The 24,030-nt window shown below is 39.6% G+C and overlaps 1 protein-coding gene across 3 annotated transcripts; it reads left to right on the top strand.

The window, feature by feature from the left end:
* The first annotated feature begins 280 nt into the window (after window positions 1–280).
* On the top strand, window positions 281–23,624 carry vars2 (valyl-tRNA synthetase 2, mitochondrial). 3 transcript variants are annotated; one of them, XM_041955090.1, is made up of 30 exons: window positions 281–505; window positions 645–840; window positions 2,062–2,143; window positions 2,243–2,343; window positions 3,261–3,382; window positions 3,513–3,565; window positions 4,840–4,933; window positions 5,029–5,110; window positions 6,205–6,324; window positions 7,564–7,672; window positions 7,755–7,843; window positions 9,367–9,457; window positions 9,628–9,755; window positions 9,851–9,954; window positions 12,672–12,753; window positions 12,956–13,032; window positions 13,217–13,304; window positions 13,543–13,636; window positions 15,095–15,165; window positions 15,530–15,655; window positions 15,768–15,872; window positions 16,461–16,529; window positions 16,617–16,695; window positions 17,332–17,462; window positions 19,468–19,620; window positions 19,921–20,169; window positions 20,555–20,666; window positions 20,850–21,052; window positions 21,820–21,969; window positions 23,216–23,624. In XM_041955090.1, exons 2-30 carry the CDS (start codon window positions 658–660, stop codon window positions 23,291–23,293), a joined length of 3,225 nt encoding a protein of 1,074 aa, XP_041811024.1. In that variant the 5' UTR covers window positions 281–505; window positions 645–657; the 3' UTR covers window positions 23,294–23,624. The 3 variants fall into 3 exon arrangements, with proteins under 3 accessions (XP_041811024.1, XP_041811023.1, XP_041811025.1); XM_041955089.1 differs by having other exon boundaries at window positions 3,513–3,579; window positions 4,836–4,933; XM_041955091.1 differs by lacking the exons at window positions 281–505; window positions 645–840; window positions 2,062–2,143 and having other exon boundaries at window positions 4,836–4,933.
* The last annotated feature ends 406 nt before the right edge of the window (window positions 23,625–24,030 follow it).

The following is a 24,030-nucleotide window of genomic DNA, read 5'->3' as shown; positions in this document are numbered from 1 at the left end:
CAAGTCAAAACGATTATCAGCTATGTTAGTCACAGCTAATAGTTTAACAAAAAAAACATGCTAAACCACTGTGTTGTAGCAGAGTTTCATGCATGTAATGAAATAGCATTTAGAGCATTAATATAGAGTTTTGGGTGAGCATTGTTTCTATAAATTGTTTTATTTTTAATCGTAGCCAGGATCCTTTGTTTGTTTTACAGTCTAGCTTGACAGCAGTGGTGTTGTGGGGAAGATATTTCCAGACGGACAGTGATTATTTCCTGTTGTCCGTATAGTTTTAACAGTCCGACAACAAACGGCATCCTTGAACTAAGAGTTAAAGAACAATATCTTTTTACAGACGTGGTTGAAAGTACGCATTTGACAGGTTCAAACACTATTTAATGATTACATAAAATTAGGGATGCTATAGAGATGCACCTCGCATTTAGATTGACGACGTAGCTAAGTTAAAAGGTCGTAGCTGGCATGCCGGATCTGTCAGTGTCACGTTATTCTAACTACGGTAGGTAAACTTACCAGGTTGAAATCCTGACTGTCATCGTATTGAAATTTATTTCGCGTATAGTAATTAATAAGATAACAACTCTAAATCAAAAGCCAGTGTTTACATGACATGACTGCGAGTATGTTTTTTTGCTTAGTGTTTTTTTGAGAATGTGGAGGGCAGTTCGTGTCCCAAGGTTGGCAGGAAGAGGAGCAGCCAGACTCTGTTCCAGCAACCCACCAAAACCTTCATCCACGCTGCCCCCTCTGTCTCACTCCTCTACACGGCCCCAAGCTGAGAAACAGAGGCGTCGGCGAGAGCGGGAGGAGGCCATACTGTCAACTCAACGCAGTGTAAGTTGGAAAAAATAACTCCTGTAAAGAGTTTTATGCAAAGTGAAACAAATGGAGCCCAAAATTCTGATCGACATCTATGTTGCAGCTAACCAGATCACAAGGAAAGAGCATTATAGTGATAGTAACATTGTGTCATTACCTCCTTCTCCCCTACAGTGCAGACGCTTTTCTGCTTGCTCTTTGCTTTGCTTTTGCCTGTTTTTTTCTGCCAGAATCTACAGCAAGGGGATCCTTGATACTTATAAATCAATGGGACCTAAATTAAACAGAAGAAACAGGTTATCACGATATTTTCTAATCACTTTAATTACATCTTCAGTACTGTGTGAGTGTGACCTCCAAAGCCCTTTTTAATGCGTCTATTACTGGAAACCTGGGATTAGGATGGGACAGGATGGCAACATCTAGTCTAGTGTGAGCAACCGAGATAATTGCAAAGCTTGAAAAGGGACTCAAACACTGCATTAAATGTGCGAGAATGAGCAGTTAATTGCAAGTTGCTGAAAACAGACAGATTTAAATCCACAAGATTACATTAAATGTGGGGCATCCTGTCACAGGTTTGGCTGACACACTGCCCTGGATGTGTTTGAACAGCAGTGAATTAGCTGTTGACGCTTAAACCAGTCTTCTCTAACGATGCTTCTAACTGGCACAGCACACGTGCTAGACCAACAGCATCAACTCCAGCCAGTTCCTGGCCTGATCTGTGGTCCGTGTGGAAGTTGTTTTTAACCCTAGTTCACTTATTGTTTTCAGTTTCTTTTTTTTCTTTTTTTCAGATTTTGATAGTTTGGTTACATTTAGTCAAACAAAGCTAATTGGAACTAGTTGGCAAGGCTAAAACAAAGTTCTGTAATATTATGAGATCACACAGCTATGACTCTGTAATACATACAAAGAAGCCATGAGTGTCTATAACAAAGCAATACATCTGGCAAGAAAGGTTATATATATGTATACCATTTCTAAAAGATGCTGAAAAACTGATGCATGCCTTTAACTAGCTATGACCTTCCTTTTCATTCTGTCTTTTTTATGTGAATGACTTGGTACATTTAATTCCTTTTTGTAAAAAGTGCTATGTTATTATTATTATTATTATTATTATTATTACTATTATTATTAATGTTGTAGTAGTTACTATGGGATAAATTGTACAGCAACGGGTGACAGTTGACCCAACCCTGTTTGAATGCTGATATTATATGTTTCAAGCCTGTTGAAGATAAAGCTTTGAACTGGAGTGACAAGGAGAAGATAGTGTACACTGCTCAGACACCTCCAGGGACAAAGAAAGGTGACTGACTTCCTTTCACTGTTGTTGGACTTTTGTAGCACCAGCTTGTTGGACCTGTTGTGTCTCTCTGCAGACTTAAGAACGTTTTTTTCTTTGCAGACACCAGCTTGCCCTTCCCATCTTCATACAGTCCAGAGTATGTGGAGCATAGCTGGTATGAGTGGTGGGAGAAAGAGGGATTCTTCAGTCCAGAGCAACACGTGAGGATTTAAGAACAGATGAACACATCTAACGATAACAATTTCATGTTGTCGTTATTAAACTACAGTCATTTTGCCATCTGATAGAAAGTTTCACTTCACTTTAATACAGCCTTTCAAATAATTGATATGTAATATAAAATAAAACAATTCTGTCAAAGTAGTAGAATCTTTAATGTCTAACGGAAGTGTCATTGAACTCAGCAGTCAGAATACTGTTGGTTCTTTGCATAGACTGAGAAACTTTGCATGTAGTCGTTCACCATTGTATTTGCTTCAAGTCGTAATGTCACTGTTTTATTACTGTCTGACTAAAAGCCTGTGACAGAACACAAAATGAGCCACATGTTTAACAGCGACCCACATTAGATATCTAACTCAGTGGTTCTCAAACATTTCCTGTCATTTTCCTATTTGTGTGCTACTAATAATAGGATGCAAGAAGAATGTTATTGCAATATTATTCAAGAACTTGACCTGTGTGTTTCTCATTAGTTTGGTTTTGAAAATGAATTTAAGTTAAACTCCACCCAAACTTCACTCTTGTTGCTCCCAAATGAGGCCAAATTTTTTTCACAGCAAACATTTTGACTTGTCATAACAGCAAACGGTGAAACTAGTAGCATTAATGATGACTTCATGCCAGGAGGTATTTATGTTATCAGAGACACGTGTTTGACAAGACAAAGCGTCTGTAGTCATTACGATCTCTTCAAATCACTCTTCATTTATCTCTCTTCATTCTTCTCCCAAACCCTGATGCCCTTGTTTGTAGAAGGGATGACTCATTTGATTTCATTTGGCCTTGAAGGACAAAAAAACAATGTGCAATAGAAGCAGCAACTGCACACAAGTGAATTGTGTCTATTTTCGATCTGCTTCCAAACCTTAAAATGTCATTTTGTCATGTCTGTCAGGAGAGGTTATCTCACAGTGTGGATCAGACCTTCTCTCTGTGTATTCCTCCACCAAATGTGACTGGTACTCTGCACCTGGGCCATGCTCTGACTGTAGCTGTGGAAGATGCTCTGGCTCGATGGTAACTGCCAACAACATATGCAACATGTTGTGTGAAGTATCAGTTTATGTTAAGAATGGAGTCAGATTGAGAAGGCTCATCTGTTGATGGAGCAGCAACATCAATTAATAATCAATTTGCAATCCATCAGGAGGAGGATGCAGGGCTACAGAGTGCTGTGGGTCCCTGGATGTGACCATGCAGGTATTGCTACACAGGTATGACGTCTTCTGTGCTTTTTCCTCTGTCATGGCAGTTGCAGGAGGAATTTAAAGGATAGACTCACATTTTTTCAGTTTTCTCCTAAATCTTGCCCACATGGACATTAAGTGTTGTCGGTCACTGAAAACGTTCCCCCTGTTCGTACTGGCCCAGAAAAGATCGCAATTACAGTGTAAGTGGGACAAATTTCACAGTCCTCATTCATACGTTTGCTTTGGGAGAAGCCGATTGATGTGAGTAACTCAGACAGCTGAAGCTTAAAATCAGCTCCAGCTGAACTATAGAATACATTTTACCCAGTATGATGACTGTGGATTTTGTCTACTGTCACTTACATGGAAACCGCAAGGAGATCATTTAACAGCCAGTTTTGGCAGCAGGAATGCTTAAAGCAACCAGTAATAATTTTATTATACATGCTACCAATTTATTTCATGTGACATTTTTGTCCAGTTTAAGCTACTTGATTTAATCACTTTGCTTACACAAGTCTAACCTTCTTCCTCTGCAAACCATGAACTTCAGCATTGCCAATTCTTTTTTAAAAAGGTTGTGGTTCAGTAAGTCGCTTGAAGTCATCAGATGATGATAAAACTGATAATCAAATATTCAGTTTGCAACACAGTATGCAATTTGCATATGGTTTGTTTACAGCCCTTATGTGTGGCATTTGAAGTTTTCAGACTCTGGTGACACCCAGTGGTAGAAAGGACATTGTGACAGACATCAGTGCATGCCTACATAGACTTTTCCCCGTCACTGGGCCTGACTCATTTTTGGAGAAAGAAAATCTGTTTTGAAAGAAGTATTACATAAAGTGACATTTATAACACAAGTTTTCTTTTCAAACTTTGAAAGGCTTCCTTCAGAACTACAGTGGACATTATTTTATTGTTTTCACATGCAGAGTAATGCTCCATATAACAAGTAAACTGAATATGATTTGTACTTGATGTGGAGTGCCCCTTTATGACAGGCTCCAGTCAAAAAGACATTACCGTCATATGAAATACATCTCAAAGCCATGCAAGTGAAACCCCTCTGTTCATAGAGTGACCTTTTTAACCATCTTGAATGTGTAAAAACAAGCATATTAGTTGTTTGATTATTATTCTCCCTGGATTTACATGGACTTTATATCTACTACAGAATCTTGAGCAAACTAGAAAAGTAATTGCAAAGTATTTGTACGAGCAATGGGCCCCCATTTGCTGAACAAAGCTCTCATCAATAGTCTTGCTGTGTGTGTTAGACAGTGGTAGAGAGGAGACTGCTGAGGGAAGAAGGGAAGCGCAGACAGGACTTCACCAGGCATGAGTTTCTGCAGGAGGTGTGGAAATGGAAGAATGAGTAAGTCTCACATTCATCATCACTTTTCAACCGCTGTTTGGTCTACATGATGTTTGCCACATTGAGTTGAGTGCTTTCATACCTGTGTGTCCCAGGAAAGGAGAAGAGATTTACCACCAGCTGAGGAGGCTGGGAGCATCTCTGGACTGGAGCAGAGCGTGTTTCACAATGGATCCAGTAAGACTCTAGTCACATGTAACAGAAGCATATTGTGCCACCTGGATAACAGAGTGTAAAACCAATTTAAATATGGAGCTCCCCCCAGTGATCATACGTTAGAAGTATTGACAGAGAAATCTGAGAGAATGGATTAATAAACTGTATGGGTTCAAAATAATTGGAGAAGCTCCCAGTCAAGTTACGTTGCTTGGAACAATATGACTTCTAATTTATCGTCAGAGATTTGTCATTTATTTCCACTAAATAAAAGCATGGATTAAAAGTAAATGTCAGAAAATTCAGATACTATAAGATGGGTCCCACTTTGTACTCATTTTGTACTTTGCACATAACAGCTTGACTGTTAATCAAGCAGAACAGAGCCTAAGTTAGATATTGTGTGAGACCTGTTTATTTATATGTGAGGATAAAGTACAGGCCATGACAACATATGGCACATTACATTACTTAAAACCCCCTGATTTAATTCTGAATGACACCTGTATGCTGTATTCCTATAGCCGTACTATAGCCGAAATTTCCACTAACACATGAACTCATCTAGCAGACAGTTGTTTGGCTGGGTCCCAGCAAGGTGGGGAACATTTAATATCTGGAATTCACATCATGGACAATAACACTGACCATTCACAGTCCAGTTGTGCATATACTATGATGATAATTGATAATTGCCTGGCACATCGAACTTTACTAAAACCAATGGTTAAAAATCAATCAAACAGAAAAAGCTGTAGCAGGAGACTGAACTAGATTCTAGTCAACACAAGAGGGTTAGGGTTAGCCTGCAATTAGATCAAAGTCCACTAACACTGTGAGAACAGCACACAATGAGACTAAATGATTTATTAATCAAGACAGCTGGCAGCACACAGTCAAGCAGAGAAGTGCCTCTTGAAAAGTAAGCACTGAAGTAAGAAACCAGAAGTGCCAGTATAATGTAACCTGTGTTCCTCCATGCTCCATTATATTCAGGTATAACATTGTCTTTGAGGCTTTTTTGCATTGTTAAACAAATGTCAGAAGTAGCACATTGGAGGTGTTTTTACTGTGTTGAGATTTTCTTCTTCTTCTTTTTTTTTTTTATTTTTCAGGATTTCAGTCGCTCTGTGACTGAGGCCTTTGTCAGGCTGTGTGACTCTGGTCTGATTTATCGCTCGGAGGCTTTGGTCAACTGGAGTTGTGCTCTGGAATCTGCCATCTCTGACATAGAGGTGAAACAGCTTTACATGGATATACATTGAATACGACAGGTGGACAAATCATAGACTATGTAGGGGATGGAACATTTTGACAGAAGTAAGGCTTTTTCTTTTCCATGGGCTCCAGCAGGGGCTCCCCCTCGCTCAACAGCCAAGAGCTACTGTTTGTTTCTTTCTAGCCAATACTTGGAAAAAGAGTTTGGAGTATGTTTATATCGGTATATTGGTCATATTATATGTATGATTAATAGCTAACTTAAATGAACAGTTTCTAAAAATAGTCCATTTAATACAAGATTTTAAATCAACATTTTTTAGAGACTTTGCAAAATCTGGCCTTTAAACATAAAAGGCCAGATTTACTGAGAAACTGTCAGTTTGGAGCTGCACTCTGTGTGTATTCTGCTCCTGCTCAAAGTCAAAGTAAAGATGGTGTTAAATATCTTCACAAAACAAGAGTTTAGTTGTAGTCTGTTGTAATTTTACAGATTATTGATGCTCAAATTCAAATTCTTTAAGTTTGATGAACACAAACCACAGTAGTATCACTACTGTTCTTTGTGTCACAGTAATTGGATATTGGTCGTTTTAGCTGTATCCAAAACTCTAGTTAATGCACAGTTCTTTGCCAACTACAATCTTCCTTGTGGGTCTTTAACCCCCCCCCCCCCCTGTACAATGGGCAGTCACAGAGAGGGTAACCATGGAAAATCCAGCAGAATAAGTAATAAACCTATTTTTGATAAAGCTATTTTTTAAAGTTTACTCAAGCAGGTAAGCAGCTTGTTATACAGCCAGTATTGTTATTTTCTACTGCATTTTGTTCCATGTCTCCAGCATCAAATCTAAAAACTACAAGACATCATTACTGAATGACGATTGAAGGTCCTCTTATTAGCTTCTCCTGGAGTCAAGATCTTTTTTTTCTTTTTGTCAAACTGCAGTTTCCAACATCCAAAGTGAACTTTCATGCTTCAGTGATGGTCCTTCATTTTGAAAAGAGAGCCTTTTCTCGTGGCTGTCTTTGTACCCTTTGCTTCAGTCTGAGTGGTTTCACGAACAGCAGGATGAGGGTGACACCCCTGATAAAATAGATATGATATTCACACACAGCCTCCAGCATTCTTTGAATTTTGTCCACCTATTGTAATTTTTTCAGGCAGGAACATTATTAATTCTGTTCTGTGTTCCTTTGCTGTATTGGCAAAAAAGTATCATTGTAGAGAATCATATATGCATGTGAACTGCCAGGTTGACTCAAAGGAGCTGTCTGGACAGACCATGCTGTCTGTTCCTGGTTATGAAAACAAAGTGGAGTTTGGGACAATGCTGACCTTTGCATATCCTATAGAAGGCCACGGTGAGTATTTGAAATATGATACATGTTGTGCTTGAGCTTTTTCTGTTAGAGTGTTGTGTTATTGTTTCCTTTTTCCTTTTAGATGGAGAGGTGGCAGTGTCCACCACCCGCCCTGAGACTATGCTGGGAGATGTGGCTATAGCTGTTCACCCTGATGATCCTCGATATCAGGCTAGAAGTTTTTCTTAACAGGAGTGAGGCAGTCTTTGAATAGCACAGAGTTTAGACAGATGTACATTTAGTTCAGGAATTCAAACACTGATACATGAGGAACTTCTACAAGTGAACTTCACTGGAGTACAGCAAAACATGCTTTCTGCTTGGTTTTACATATAAGGCAGGTTCAGGCAAAATGGACAAATCTTAATGCTTAAATAATTGTAGTAATTGTGATAAAGGAGAATTAACCTTCAAGTATATTCTACAAAAACCTCCTTTTGGCTCTATCAAAAACACAGTGATACACTGCACTGAATTCAAAACTAAAAGAAAAACAAGAATAAAAAACAACAAAAGCTGCAGAACAACTTTTGGTCAGTCATATTTAAAGTATGTAAAAGGTTCAAAGATATAACAACTTACCACCTGAATTAAAAGCACTCAAAATGTAAAGATCTCAATACATAAGTGAAACTGTGGCTTAAACAGCAACAAAGATGTATACCCTGAATGGCTTTGACAAGCACAACATGTTGAAAAAAAAAAACAGAAGAAATTCCAGAATAAAAAGGAAGAAGAAAAAAAAATCAGTCAGCTCTGGGACTCCAGCAAACTACAGTGACAACCATTATCTCCACATGGAGAGAATTTATTTAATGAAACGGTCATTTCAAACGTGTATTTTGTGTTTAGGTTGTCTTTGTCTTGTATCCAATTTGTTTGAAGATCTGAAACAGTTAAGTGTGACAAATGAAATGCTAGAAAACCATTTTTCATGGTACTCTTCATATAGTCATCCTGCACACACTATCACACCAATATGGTCACGCTTTGTGCCACAAGCCAACTATGTTGGAAACCTAGTTTAATCAATAACAATGATTTAAGAGCTCATTATGGGTTTCTATTTAAGATCTTTACCAGGAAAGTAATCAGCTACTACAGCTGTCAAATAAATGTAGTGGGGTGAAAGACAATATTTCTATTTGAATTGCAGACGAGTAAAAGCAAAATGTATCATAGAATGGAAACACTCCAGTTAAGTATAAGAACTTCAGAATTGTATTTAAGTACAGTATTTGAGTAAATGTATGTGGTTTCATCACCACTGACCAATATATACCTATGTCATTTTAGACCACGATATGTGTGTGTGGTGACATAAATTTTCTGGAAAATGTATTGATAAAGAGGAATGTCTGTTTTTGGCCAGTCCTGTAAATTAGTCACCTTACAAATCAAGCTACAGTATTTCATCAAATTGATGTAAATATCATGTAAATCCACTTTTACCATTAATCAGCCCTGCTCACTGATTTGCTCAGAGTTCCCAGCACAATTAGAGAGACAGCTACCACATTATAAATGGTATAGCACTTGATATTTTCAGTGTGGTTATACGGCCCAATCCTGCAACATGCCATGCAAATGCAGACCAGATATGAATAATGGACACAAATGATAACTGAATATAATATGACATTTGTTGAGTTCGCTGTGCTCACATCTTGTTTACTTTGTCTATCTTGTTCCAGGCTGTTCATGGAAAGCAGTGCAGACACCCCTTCACCGACAGACTCCTGCCCATCATCACCGATTCAATGGTGGACATGGAGCTAGGAACTGGTGACAGCAACACAACTGTCTGAACCCCTCTCTGACACAGTCTCATCAAAATATGAACATCGAAAGCTTCACAGCTACATAGAAAATGTTCTTTTGTCCCCCTCTGAGCATGCTGCTCGCCTATTATCTGAGCTACTTGTATTGATCAGTGTTGTGTTTGTGTTTTGTAGGTGCAGTGAAGGTGACTCCTGCTCATGACCACACTGATTTCCTGCTGTCACAGAGACACTCACTGCCACGTCTCACTGTGATTGGAGGAGATGGGACCATGACACACCTGTGTGGACAGTGGCTGGAGGTGCATGAACACACTGCCATTATCTGTGAATTCATTACCATTGTCATCCCAGCTGTTATCTTTATGTGTCACTCATTTTTTTTGTCTCTTTTTAGGGAGTGAAGCGTTTTGATGCCAGACAGCTCATTGTGGATGCCCTAGTTGAGAAGAAGCTGTTCAGAGGAAAGAAGAATCACGGCATGACTTTACCCATCTGCAGGTAGAGGAACACACACACACACACACACACACACACACACACACACACACACACACACACACACACACAAACACACATACACACACTCTGTAACACCAGACTCCATTTAAGCATTTATGTCTATGCTCCTGTTAATACAAAGGTATTCCTTCTTCACAATTTGGAGGGCATGGTAATTAAAATATAATTGCTGTTGACTGTGCACAACATGGCTCTGCACTGGAAACAGCAGTGGCCCAAGGCATTTCTTTTTTTTACATTATTAAGCTGTCTATCTGTCAGTCTGTACATCCACTTGGACTCAAGGATACATTTTTTTTCAACATTTTTTAAAACACATTTTTGGCTAACTAATAACTCACTCTGTGACATGCCTCATGGTAACATCATAATGTCCTGCAAAAACATTTCCTGGTATTATTCAACGTCATAACTCAGGAACAGAGGGGAGATGTGACCATATTTAGTGACACTCATCTTGCGTGTCCACCTTGAAACTGTGCTGACTGTATGGCTTTTCTGTGCTGTCAGTTTGAACGTGTGTGAAGTGTCCACTTGAAATTAGTCACTTCATACATGTCAATATAGCGATAACTTCCATTTTGCCAAAAAAGACACGTAATAACTTCTATTCAGTTCTTTCAAAGCCTTCACTACATACATTATATGAGTCTGGACAGACATGGCCCTAAACTGCAACCTGACAGGTTGGAGGAGGCGTACACATGCAAAGCTGTAATTCTAGTTTTCCTATAAGTAACATTTAGAAACGTGTGAAAACACAGCAGCAGTAGTGTCTATCCTGCTGTTTGTGGGCTGATGTGTGTGTGTGTGTGTAATGAATATTCCACCTGGTCGTTTCAGCTCTGACTGCTGCAGTAGCACCCGTAACATCTGGAGAGCCTGACCTTGACTGACAGTCTCTGCAATATTATACTGATGTCATATCATGAACCCACTGTTGAGTAGCTACAGGAGAACAGATGCTACTGAAAGTATATGATAAATGTAAACTAACATACTGTACAGTTGGATAAAGTGATGAACCTCAATACTGGTAATGGCAAACTTCATAAGTTACTGGAGGGATAGTTGAAGGAAATTCTAATCAAGTTGGAGCGTGTTAAACTCAAGAGATCTGTGTTTGCAAAAATACTAATAGTCATCTCTGTCCCCTTCCTTGCATTCGGAGTAATGAGCAGCAGCAGATCTGCCTTTTTTCCACCTCTCAGGCTGCCCTACTGTGTAGATGAAGGTTTTTGGGCCTGTATGCCGTCTCACTAAATGTCTGCAAACCATAGTCAGGGTTGAAAAAGCACCATCACTTCCTCTGGATGTTTTTTGGATTAAAAAAAAAAATCATAAGACTACGTACCAGCTATCAGGGACTGCATGTCAGATTACTTCCTGCAATTTAACTCTGAAGTCCTTATCATAGGCATAGAGTATTTTTGATAAAGTACAACACTGATTGGCCTTTTAGCAGCAGTTCAGAGAGCCTCGAAGTAGTTTGGCACATAAAAGAAGTTGTCAAATCCTGTTTCTTCCAACTAAGAAACACTGCCAGAATCAAAAATGTGCCATCCTTTCCAGATCTGTAAAAAAATCATTCATGTCTCCTCCAATCTTGATAATGGGAATTCACTGTTTACAGCCCTCTTCTGAGTCGTGGCTCCAGTCGGTCCATAATGCAGCCACTAGACTTTTGACTAATAAATGACATAGGTCACACATTACACCAGTGTTGGCTACAGTGGTTACATGAAATGCAGACTTGATTTTAAACCCATAAAGCACTTCACAGCTTTCACTGATCTCTGAGGTCTTCTGATCAAGGCCTTTTAGCTGTCCTGAAATTCTTTCTATTATCCACAAACAATAATAACATTTCACAGTCAACAGTAGAAGCACAGAGCTCCTTGTAGTTACGAAGCAAATGCAATATTATGTGTCATCTCTTTGAAGGAGATCACATGATTTGAAGTAGTGTAGGTTAGTAGGTTAGTGCATTTAGAATAAAGGTGTCTGTAGAATAACAAACAATAAAAAAAATCATGAAAATTCCTTAATGTGCTAAATGGTAAATGGACTGCAACATATTGCATTTCTGTCTTAGCACTTCCTTTACAATTTGCATCTCATTCACCCATTCTCACACACAGAGATCAGAAACAAAGAACCACATACACACATGCTTGAGCCATTATGCTGTTGCTGCAGACAACTATCTTTATTGAAACTGATGGACTGGAAAACAGTATCACTGAATTGCATCCAGTCCACTCAACCTGCTACACTGCGTTCCAGTTAAACTGCGGCTTTGCCACATTTTCACAGCTGTTCCAATGGACTTTCACATGGAACATATCTTTATGCAGCCTGAGTCTGATCAACTAGTTTCTGTGGTCATTTGCGGTTTTTGGTTATCCACAAAAAACAGCTAATCAGTAATTTGGGGGAAAAGCCCTTTTCATTAAGCAGACAGACAGTTAAGATCCACAACTGTCTGTCTGCTTAGGTTATATACCAAACGTACTCAACAGGCTTGAATGTGGCTTTGTAAAGGTATTTCCAGCAGTGTCATGATAAGCTTCTTCTTGCTTTGTTTCATCTTACTGACACAAGACAATAGAGGCTGTGCTGTAATGCGGTATCATTCATATGTTTGTGATTTTTCTCTTCTCCATGTCTTTGTGTCCTTCTTCTCCCTGTTTCAGTCGCTCAGGAGATATCATTGAGCCTCTTCTAAAGAAGCAGTGGTTCATCCGCTGTGATGAAATGGCTAACAAAGCTATACAGGTAGGTTGGTGCCTGTCAGATATTGATATTTAAGTCAACCTTTAGATATTAAAGGCTTGTTGTTGAATTTAATGTTTTCAGGTAACCATGTCAGCCCCCATTATGTAACCATCAAAGAGTAGAGTAGTCAAATAATGTCATTTTTGAACTCTTTGAAAACATTTATAAAATAGTCAAATGTAATTATTTCATTCTCTGTCAGGCTGTGGAGGACGGGCAGCTGGAAATCATCCCTCAGATCTACACCAAGATATGGAAAAACTGGCTGTCCAACATCAGGTACTGTCCTGAACTTTGACCTGGAGACAATTCATGTATTTGAACGCTGGTGTGAGGGGGAACAATGGTGGTGTGTATTATTGTTACTGGCGTGACATGTACTTGAAATGACACAACTCTGAGGATGAATGAACTGTTGTCCAAAGGAGGGATTGTCAACAATGTACCTTTGTCTGTTTTGCAGTGATTGGTGCATTTCCAGGCAGCTTTGGTGGGGTCATCAGATCCCTGCTTACCAAGTCGAGCTTCCTAATTCTACTGACAAACAAGAGGTTGGGTCTGTGGATGTGTGCATGTTTTACTACTTCAGTAAAAGGTTCAGTTCATGTGTTGTTTTTTGGGTCGTTCTGGTGCTTTCATTTAGTGCAACCCTGAATTGAAGAAAATGGGTGTAGAAATGGAGCGGTTGACATGGGTTAACTAGCTGATGTCCTCCCCACATTGCACACCAATGTCAGTCTCTCCCAGACTGGTGCCAGCTTTGGTGTGTGTCTGTGTTGTCTGTGATAGGAGCAGTGGGTCTGGGGACGGAGTGAGGACGAAGCCCGACAGAGAGCTGCAGTCAAATACGGAGTGAAGCTGGAAGACATCATTCTGACTCAGGGTGACTTACCTCCATCTTACCCTTAAATTGCTGCTGTATCAGATGATGAAAACCTTACTCAACATTAGCCATCACATTCACAAAGGGAAAAGCTAATTTATCCACTGATGACCTTTTTTCACATTTGCTATTGTTGCTAACACTGCTACTGCAGTGCTCAGGCTACCTCCTCCTGAGGCTGAATAGCGCCTTGGCAGAGCTGATTTTATTGGTCATATTAGGTACAACACAGATATATCTGTATATATCCTGCAATAAGGAACAAAGAAGTGTTAGCACATAAATGTTTCAGGTACTTTAGAAGCACTGTTGCTGTTACATACTTTACCAGAGAGCACAGAGGCTTATGGAAGTCTGTGGCTGTCAATATTAAGATGAAATCAGTTCATCAATTTGAAACATTGTGTGATTTTGCAGTGATTGTCCCAAGGTCCACTGGACTTAACCTAATTCCAGGTCTTCCTTCTCCAATGCTAACGAGTGGTTTTCTAGTCAATTCAATTCAATTCAATTTTATTTATATAGCGCCAAATCACAACCAAGGTTATTTCAGGACACTTTACACTTAGCGCAGGTACAGACCAAACTCGTTATCTACAGAGACCCAACAATTCCCTCATGAGCAAGCACTTGGTGACAGTGGTGAGGAAAACTTCCTTTTAGGAGGCAGAAACCTCGAGCAGAACCAGGCTCTGGGTGGGCAGCCATCTGCTTTGACCAGTTTTCTGTCATTCTTAATATGTGCTTTGGTAATAAATGTGAAAAATGAAAACAATAATGAACTAATTTTGAGGACGCACCTGCATGCATCACCATCAACATGGCACTATACAAAGGCAATTTGAAGGGACATGCCATGCCATACCACTTGTTAGCAAAATGAACAAAATACGGGACAATTAACGCATTGACTCTTGGTTTCACATGGGACACCAGCAGCGGCTTTCTGGCAGAAAGTGGCATCTATTGATGCAAGATACTATACTGGTATCAAAATAAGACAATTGAATATGTATAAAAATTGGCTTGTAGTATGTACAGATGAGCTGAGCATGTGGACACAAAATGTTCTCTAAACTATAGCTATGAGGGTGGGAGAGGTCTTCCAAACCAAACTGGTCTACCAAATTAACTAATTGCGTACTGGTATATATATATATATATATACTTATATGTTATTATCAGAATTTTTCAATCTTCAAATATCAATACCACTTTCAGTCATCGTCAGTTGGTCAGGTTGCTTCTACTATTACAGCTGCATTGTTTTTACTTACAGTAGTGGTTCAGAAAAGTAGGTAATAAGTAGTTCATTGGAGGCAAAACCAACTTTATGCAGTATGTTAAAAAATAAACATGTTAAAAGTTAAATTGTAGTGCTGATCTGGTATAATTGATGTTTTGTAAATGTACGCATGTGTTTCTTTCTGGCTTACATCTGCATTCTTCCTGCGTCAGACCCTGATGTCCTGGATACATGGTTCTCCTCGGGGCTGTTTCCCTTCGTCATGCTTGGCTGGCCTGAGCAGGTGCCTCACTTCCTCCAGCAGAAAATAGTCTTTAATAATATCACTTCGTACACCCCCGATTCTAAAATAAAAGTTGGGATGCTGTGTAAGACATAAAAAAACAGGATGTGAAAATATCTTTTTTGACATGTACTCAATTGAAACTGCAAAGTCAATATATTTAATGTTTTACCTCATCAGCGTCATTTATTTTGGTAAATATATGCTTATTCTGAATTTGATGCAGCACAAACTTCAGAGAACCATTGTCAGTAAATACAGTGTATTTGCAAATGATTGCATTCTCTATTTATTCATGTTTTACACAGCGTCACACTTTTTGGAATAGGTATTGTATTAATAATCACAACCTCACTACCCACAGACCACTGACCTCCACCGCTTCTACCCCAATTCCATTCTGGAGACAGGCAGTGACCTCATCTTCTTCTGGGTTGCAAGGATGGTGATGTTAGGCAAAGAGCTGACTGGACAGCTGCCTTTTAAACAGGTACTTACAGAAACACCAAACACAACAGTATTTGTAACGTGTGACGCATCACAGTGTCAGCCCCACCTGCTGTTTTTCTCTCTCCCTTTGGTATTTCTGTCTTGCCTCACAGGTTCTACTTCACTCTCTGGTGAGAGATAAATATGGCAGGAAAATGAGTAAATCTCTGGGAAACGTCATCGACCCATTAGATTTTATACATGGAGTTTCTCTGGAGGTAGGTTGCATGTGGGTATATTAATGGTAATGACTAGCTGGAGTGCCACACTCTGGGGCTTCTTAAACTGGTCTTAAAAATATTAGAATTTGAGCACACTTCTATAACCTAGTTAAAAACCTATGTTAAAATTTTAATTGACCTCAATATACAATATAACTTTAAGCTTTCGTAATCAGTAAAGGTTATGTCTCCTTTCCATTTTTGAATGAGAAAGGATTCACTCGTGGTTGCATTTCACAACTAGGTTTCTTATGGAATGTTAAATATTCAGGCTATTAATTGTTTCCACTAAAAGTTTTAATCCAGTTATTTATTTTAAACAAAGAATTCATTTATGACTTCCATACTCAGAAGCTCTGAGTCAGAAGCCATTTATGAACAGTGAGGATGTCAAATATTTTCTGGGATGTAAATAGAAAAATATTGTCACTAATACTGTCAGAGAACTGAACTGTTTTTCTGTAGAGAAGTGACAGCTGATAGTAGCAAGTAGAAAATAACTCACTGAGACGGCCTTCTGCTCTAATTCCTACAAAGACTTTTCTTGTGGAACTCTTTCTCCCTTGCTTTTCTTTATCCTCTTAGAGACTTCAAGAGAAAGTGAAGGAGGGGAACCTTGACCCCAGGGAACAACTGGTTGCAATGGAAGCACAGGTCAGCTCCCGTCTCTCCTATCAAATTCTTTTGGCTGACACTCCTTACTTTGTCTCTTATCTGTCTGCTCCATCTGCTTCCTCACAGAGGAAAGACTTCCCCAAGGGGATACCTCAGTGTGGGACCGATGCTCTGAGATTCGCCCTTTGCTCTCACAAGATGCAGGGTGAGTTACTCTCATCTTTGTTCACTTCATCTGACAAGGAAGACCATTCTGGTGCAGCATTATGCTGCCGTGATTTCTTTCTGTAGCAAAGCTGACCTAATGACAGGTCTTCTTTATGGCAGTATTGTGGGATTTCTGTTTAAAAACAGCTTATGTAATACAACCCAGGAAGTGTAGTTAACAGATGAATGCAGTCAAAGGCTTATCGGCTGCCAAAACAATGCCCAATGGTTTGTAAAACTCAGACATATGATTTTATGGAAAGTTATCATGGAGGCAACTATTTTTTCTTACAGTTGCAAAGTAAACAGTATAAATACTACGTCACCATTACAAAGTCCACCAGGAATGTGCACTTGCACATATGAGGGTGGAGAAATGGCATAGTGTTGCGTTGCACCAAGAGTTGAGTCTTTTACAACACACAAACAACATTTTTTTGCTGGAGTCCTCTACCTTTGCACCCCTGCTGCGGGGACAGACTGGCGCCATTCAAATGAATGAAAAGGCTGTGTTTTTCTCATAGGCCTAAAGTATACTGAACTGGATGTGGCACGAGTAGGACAAAACTATTCACCTTTAAAGTTTGTTTACCTCCACACTGTGTGTCCGACTCTCTTTTGTTTTCTTTTCCAGGAGAAGACATCAGTCTGTCCACCTCTCAAGTCCTGAGCTGCAGACACTTCTGTAATAAAATGTGGCAGACACTGAGATTTACACTGGGAGTGCTGGGTGGCAACACAACACCAGTGAGAACGCTGGAAGAGGTACAGCAAAGAAACCGTCCATTGAATTGCAATTTTATAATCATTTTTATCCATATAGTTGTACTGTTTTATTGTTGTTGGAAAAAGCCCAAGCTTAGCTTGATATGAACGAGATATTAGAACAATGATAAAGCTTTTCAGAAATGTGCAGAATTTCCACTAATAAAAACCATCACTTTCAAAGACTGACATTTCCTGCCAGCTTCCACTGTAAATTTTTGCTGAAAATCTGCTGAATTGCTTCACCACACAACACATCAGCTTCAAAACAGGAAGACAGAGGTGTTTTTCTTGCTTTGAGAACAGCTTTGACTGTCTGGCTACAACAGATGGTTGAGGAAGGATTGGCTTAAATGTAAAAACGCTTACAAGGAAAAAAAGGTAGCTATTGCATGATATACTATAGCTCAACATTTTTGAAAATGTTCTTACTGGCGACAAGATTGATACTGCTCTCATGTCTGTGTGTTAAAGAGTTGAGTCTCACCCTAATCTTTTTTTTTCCCAAGCTATGGATATAGTGTGACAAGGTGTTTTAATGTTCGCTGTGTCTCTGGGGTGCTGCTTTAAAATCTGTTCTTCTTTCATGAACTACTGATGTTTTTGGTTCTCCAAAGAACTGCAGTCTATTTCATCTTGGATTTCTAGTCTCTGTCTCTGGTATGCAGGGGGCGTGGTCTAAATGCAGCTCAAAAACATAAACCTAAGTCTTCCTTCTTGTCTCCCTTGTATTGGATATCAACATAAAAAGTGGTGAGAAGGGGCACAAGCATATAAAATGTTACACCAAAGATTTGGGCCATATATGGACAGGGGAGTGCTGGAGACATTTTTCAGGACCCTGAAGGCCAACAGGGTGATACGAATGTCTGAGCATAGAGTAAGTACCATAGAGACAGTGTCAATGAGGATATTTCAGAATCAGCCAGATCGATAACAATTATTACACATTATTGCACAGACCAACCTCACAGCCAGAAGTCTGTGTGCTTCAGAAGCAGCTTCAGAATTGAGTTACTGCAGCTCCCTTTGAAGGTTCAGCCATGGTCAGGACATGGTTAGTCTAGCTCAGCATCATGACGAAGCAGAGAGAAAGAGCTAGCTTGGCACCATCTGAAGTTGGGAAATACACCTACCAACACCTCTGAAGGTCTCTTAATTAAAATGAATGTACAGCAGTTGGTTGGAGTGACTGTACACAGCTTCCTGGAGTCTTGTTGTTACAGTGAAGTCACCTGCAGCCTCAGTGACGCTGCACAGAAACCCTGAACGAATGGATCAACTGTGGTATGTCGAGAAATAGTTCCGGTTTAGAGGTGTTAAACTTTGGACAAGAGCCTGGACAGCTGTTTTCACCTGCCCCCAGTCTTTATAGTAGGAGGGCTACCACATCATGCTTCAAACTTAACACACAGACATTAGGTTGATATCAATCTCAACATCTCACACTCAAGTGAATTACTGTATTTCCAGAAAATGTTCAACCATTCTTTTAAGAATGGTAATAGAGAATGAAAAATGGCACCCATAAACAGAGTACATACTGTAATTTGGCAGGTATAGCACATATTGTAGTAACTCAGGTATCAGAAATAGAGTTAACTTTGCATTATTAGGAATAATTATTTGAATACCTCTTTGATTTTCAGATTTTATGCACCCAGAATTCATCACAGTTGCAAAGCAGTAATTGATAAGACATTACATGAGTTCTAAGTGGTCTGCTTGTGTTTTCAGGTATGTTAAAATCAAGCTGAACTAGTAAAAGAAGGCATTCTGGTGTCAACCAAAGACATTGACAGCTACTAGCAGTGGAAGACATTGAAATTCAGCAGAACAAATCAGAGAAGTGACACAATGCAGGGAGCTTAGCTGAAGCTCTGCGATCTTTTTGTACAGGAATCTGTAAATTGTTTGAAGCGCAAAGTGTTATGAAAGATGTATTTAACGTACTACGAGCACAAATGTCTTGCCTTTAACAGTTTTTTCCCGTTCCAATTTTCAGACGACCCCTCTCAGCAGCATGGACCGGTGGATCTGCTCCAGACTCTACAGCACCGTAGTGCAGTGTGAGCAGGCCTTTGAAGCCTACGAGCTGCATACTGTCACATCTGCCCTGTACTCCTTCTGGGTCCACAGCCTGTGTGATGTCTACATGGTGAGTAGCAAAACTTTTACAGGACATTATGGGTACAGTTTGATGTCTAGACTAGACAACAGATCATTACGTTGTTCCTTTGTATTAGCAATAATCAACTTACTGCTCAGTCTAAAAGGAAGGGGGATATTTTTACCTGTTTCATTCGTGGCAACAGGGAGGCTCAGTGAAAGGGTATCAACAGATGAATCTAAATAAAATCCCAGTATTTGAGTTGAGCTGACAGTGGTAACCTCGCTGTGGAAATATAGCCAGCGTCTGTCATTTCCTTCTCTGTCTGTGTGTGTGTACATCCTGTAGGAGTATCTGAAGCCTTTGCTGGTCCAGCAGGATGAGGGGGCAGTCCAGACTGACACGGAACACAGCGGCAGATCGCGGGAATTGGCCAGCAGTGTACTCTATCACTGTGTGTCTATGTCTCTGGCCCTGCTCTCCCCCTTCATGCCCTTCATCACTGAGGAGCTGTGGCAGAGACTCCAGCCGTTCAGACATGGAGCTGCTGCCCAGACCAGCTTGTGTTTACAGCTGTACCCCTGCTCCTCTCAACTGGTAGGACTACAACTATCAAGCCTCCTCAACAACAAGGGGTTTCTTTCAGTTTTAGATAATGGAAATGTTTACACTGGACTTCAACCTTGTTGAAAATCCAACATAAAACAGCGATTAGAAAAGGGTCACACAATTTCGACAAGTTCATCATGACAAAACTTCACACAAAGGATAAAGTGATGAAAATGTATATCCAAAAGGTCAAAGGTCAGCTAATGTTCTGCAGCAACACACTTCTGGCCATAACTCAGGACCAGAAGGAGAATGTGTTCTGTAAAGCTAAAGATACCTTCACTCAATGTGTTCAGTTATTGTTGGCTGGATTTTCTACTTTCCATGTGTTTTAGCTGATGTGTACCTTTTTGTAACCTCTCCATCCTGTCAGGCACACTGGCATTTCCCTGAAGTGGAAAGAGATTTTTTGTTAGTCCGGGAAGTGATCCGAGTGGCCCGCTCACTACGAGCTCAGTGTGGCATGACCAAAGAGAAACCTGCCAGTAAGTCTTTGAACAGTTAAAAACAACCATCTGACTAATTGCTACTCAAAGACTGTTCAATCCAATCATGTTAAAATGCAGAGAAGAAAATTAATGAGAGTTTTAAATACATGAACTACATGGATTTTTTTAACGTGATGAGAGTGGTTCACTTCCATGTTGCATGTATGCTGTGTGTTTCAGTGTGGGCGGTGTGCTCACCCAGCCAGGCCCAAGTCCTCCTTCTCTTTGAGTCAGCTGTTTGGACTTTAAGCCGGATCTCCAACCTCCATATCTACTGTCCTCATAGAGCAGACAACCCCCTCTCTGTCCACTCTGCTCCTCCACCTAAAGGCAGCCTCATTGGTGTGGTGGACCACACTTGTCAGTTACACCTTCATGTTCAGGTATGTCTCAGCTCTCTTCTGCTACAGCCCTTAAGGCTTCAGCACTTCTCATAAGCACAATCATGTGGACATTCACATCTGCCAATACTAGAATCTGGCACGAATTCAACCAGGATACCAGGAAATTATGGAGGATATTTTCACTGTTATCTGACATTTTCCTACATTTTGTTATTAAATGACTTATCAAAAAATATATTGACACCGATTGACAGCTTGGTGTCTAGGGCATTCAGGAAGGTGGCATCTATTTGGTGACCAGAATTTCAAGTGCTTGATGTATTTGCACAGCTGTCTGCCTCTTTTGGAAAAACTTTTTATTCCTCAGACATTTTTCTTCTGTCTGCAATAAAGCTCCACTGACCACATTGTGTCGTTGACCAACGCACGCTCCACACAGTAGATGTAAAGACAGAGAATATGCAATATGCATGCAATATCTCATGCAGTATTACATTATTTTCTTGATGTAGTAAACCTATGCATATTTTTTTTTCCACAGTGATACATATATACAGTATTTATGTACTGTGCAGTAGTGCAAACACTGTACTTAATTGATCCATACCTACCATGTGCAATTTTTCCATTGGCAATATATTTTTTATAGTTTCTTATTATTTATAGTCTTTCTGTATAAAATGTACAACTTTTATTTTGTATTTTTTTTATTCTCGCATTATTCCTGCTACTTTTGCTTGCTGCCTTTAACACCCAAATTTCCCCGGAAGTGATTAGTAAAGTTTTTATCTTATTTCCTCTCTCAGAATGGAATGAACATTAAGAAACAGATCCTGCAGCTTTCCCAACGCAGAGACAAGCTTGTTCCAAAGCTGGAGGAAATCCACTGCAGAGTCCAGTCTCCAGACTACCTAACCAAGGCTCCTGCCCATGTCAGACAGCAGATGGACAATAAGGTGAGCACCAGGCAGCAATGTGCAGATCTGCTATGGTTTATTTCTAATGTTTTATCATTGGTCTAAGTTGAAAAGTAAATATTTTGTATAAAATTTGTGTTCACATTGCTACCACTTCAAGAAATCTAGAGAAACCAAATCAAATAACTGACGGAGTTTAGTAAATTGGCTAATCTGCTACAATCTAACTTGATCCACACAGATTTTTTTGTCTTCACTGTGCCACTTTGCTACATTTTCAGCTACACTAGTGGCTCTATGGATGGCACTGCTGTTGAGCTGGTCCACCACTTTGGTTTGACTGAAATACTGTATCTCAACAATTAGCAGATTAATCTTGTACAGACATTCATGGTTCCCAGAGGATGTCTCCTAATGACTTCAGTGTCCCCCTGTGACTTTTCCTAAAGAACCTAGGAAACCAGTCTCATCAAATCAACTAAATCAAAATCAAACGGCCACTGCGGCACCAAGGGAACAAATCTCACGCAGGGAAAAATGAGTCCATTGTCCAGGCAAGCGTCATATTTAGTGTGGCTTATTTTACTGTTTAGCAAGCAAACAAAGAACGATACAGTCTGCCGCCTCTCTTGCCCTGGTAAAAAACCATACACCCTTCCTGGCGCCTGCTGATTCTCTGCCTGCCCACCCATATATGTCAATTCACCTGACCTGCCCAAGCTGGCCAGTGCCTTCAAAACAAAAGCATTAATAACAAGTACCCAAATTAGCTAAAATACTGATACTAATGTTGTAATCAAACTAATTGAACTATTCTTCAAACAAAACAGCAACAAAATAATAGATGTTTAATCAATCATTAAATATTACAAAACAATGAATAGCTCCAACACTTGTGTTGGAGTAATATTGGAACATAGCAACTTTTTATTTCAATTAGTTGGTATTAAAAAAATTATTAGATTAGTTAAATTTAGTATTGTGGAATAATTAAGAGTTACAATTTACAATGTATGTATTTGTTCCTTTGTTTTACTGTATATGTATTAATATAAATGTTTGTATTATTTATTCTGTTAATTAGATTTTTAATTATTATATTATTATTATCATTTATTATCATGTCTTCATTATTTATTCAGTAGTATCAGTAGTAGTATAATACTTTAGTTCTGTACAACACAGTTGTCTAATTGTATGATAATTACCTTCCAGTTTGACAGCCCAGTGTGAAAATGATGTGACTGATATTTTTGAAACCACCCTCCTCCTCCTCTGTGTTCAGATGTCAGCCTTGCAGCAGGAACTGAGGACCATTGAGGACCAGCTGAGGGTCCTGCAAGACACTCAAACAAGAGAATAACTACAGCCAATGGGTATTACTGTAACTGTGTGGGCTGCTGGACATCAGAGGTGATGAACTCGATAAATTTATAGTCCTGTGTGAGCTGGAGATCTCAACACAGCTGGAATGAAGAAGATGTTGCATAATATCATCATGATCTTGTTTATATAATGCAGTATCTCACTGTCAGACTGTCATACTGCAGTACTGTACTGTATAATTAACCACTCACCTGCAAATGGAGATGTGGCAGGCTGCAGGTATCCATGAAAAGGACACAAATCTTTTTTGTTAATGCACGTGTAGCCTTTCAGGTGAAACACAAGGGCTTCAATAAAAGATGCCGCAACAACCAGTGTGGGTCATACGCATGTCATTTATTTGATTAAAAACACAGGGAAGGAAAAAGAAGAGGACAGACAGTCGTACTACGGCTGGGACACAAACCACTCACTGCTGGGACACTGGGAGTATACTACATAACCAAAGAAAGCAAAACTCAACACACTTCAAATAAAAACACCACACAATTAACAATGTGCCACCACAAACCGTATCACCATCTAAAGTGAACTCCCAGCGTCAACCACACTGGCAAGTGGAGGACCCCACCAACCGCCGCACTAGAAACAAGATAAGACAGTATTAAAAAGAGTATTAAAACTAAACCAATACAATCAGTAAAAATAAAACACGTAGTACTAAAACATAAAATAAACGGCAGCCAGTGCTTTGCCTGGAAACAAACAAAGCAC

This window comes from Chelmon rostratus, chromosome 16 (assembly GCF_017976325.1).
Source record: "Chelmon rostratus isolate fCheRos1 chromosome 16, fCheRos1.pri, whole genome shotgun sequence".
Lineage (NCBI taxonomy): Eukaryota > Metazoa > Chordata > Actinopteri > Chaetodontiformes > Chaetodontidae > Chelmon > Chelmon rostratus.
Note: the sequence above shows the minus strand (reverse complement) of the source record. Positions and strands in the feature narration are given on the sequence as shown.

Excerpts from the sequence above, each read along its gene's own strand:
- vars2 (XM_041955089.1), top strand. The coding sequence starts at position 658 with ATGTGGAGGGCAGTTCGTGTCCCAAGGTTGGCAGGAAGAGGAGCAGCC. Across the intron at positions 13,305-13,542 it reads ATTCTACTGACAAACAAGAG|GAGCAGTGGGTCTGGGGACG; the intron begins GTTGGGTCTGTG and ends TGTCTGTGATAG. Across the intron at positions 21,053-21,819 it reads AGTTACACCTTCATGTTCAG|AATGGAATGAACATTAAGAA; the intron begins GTATGTCTCAGC and ends TTCCTCTCTCAG.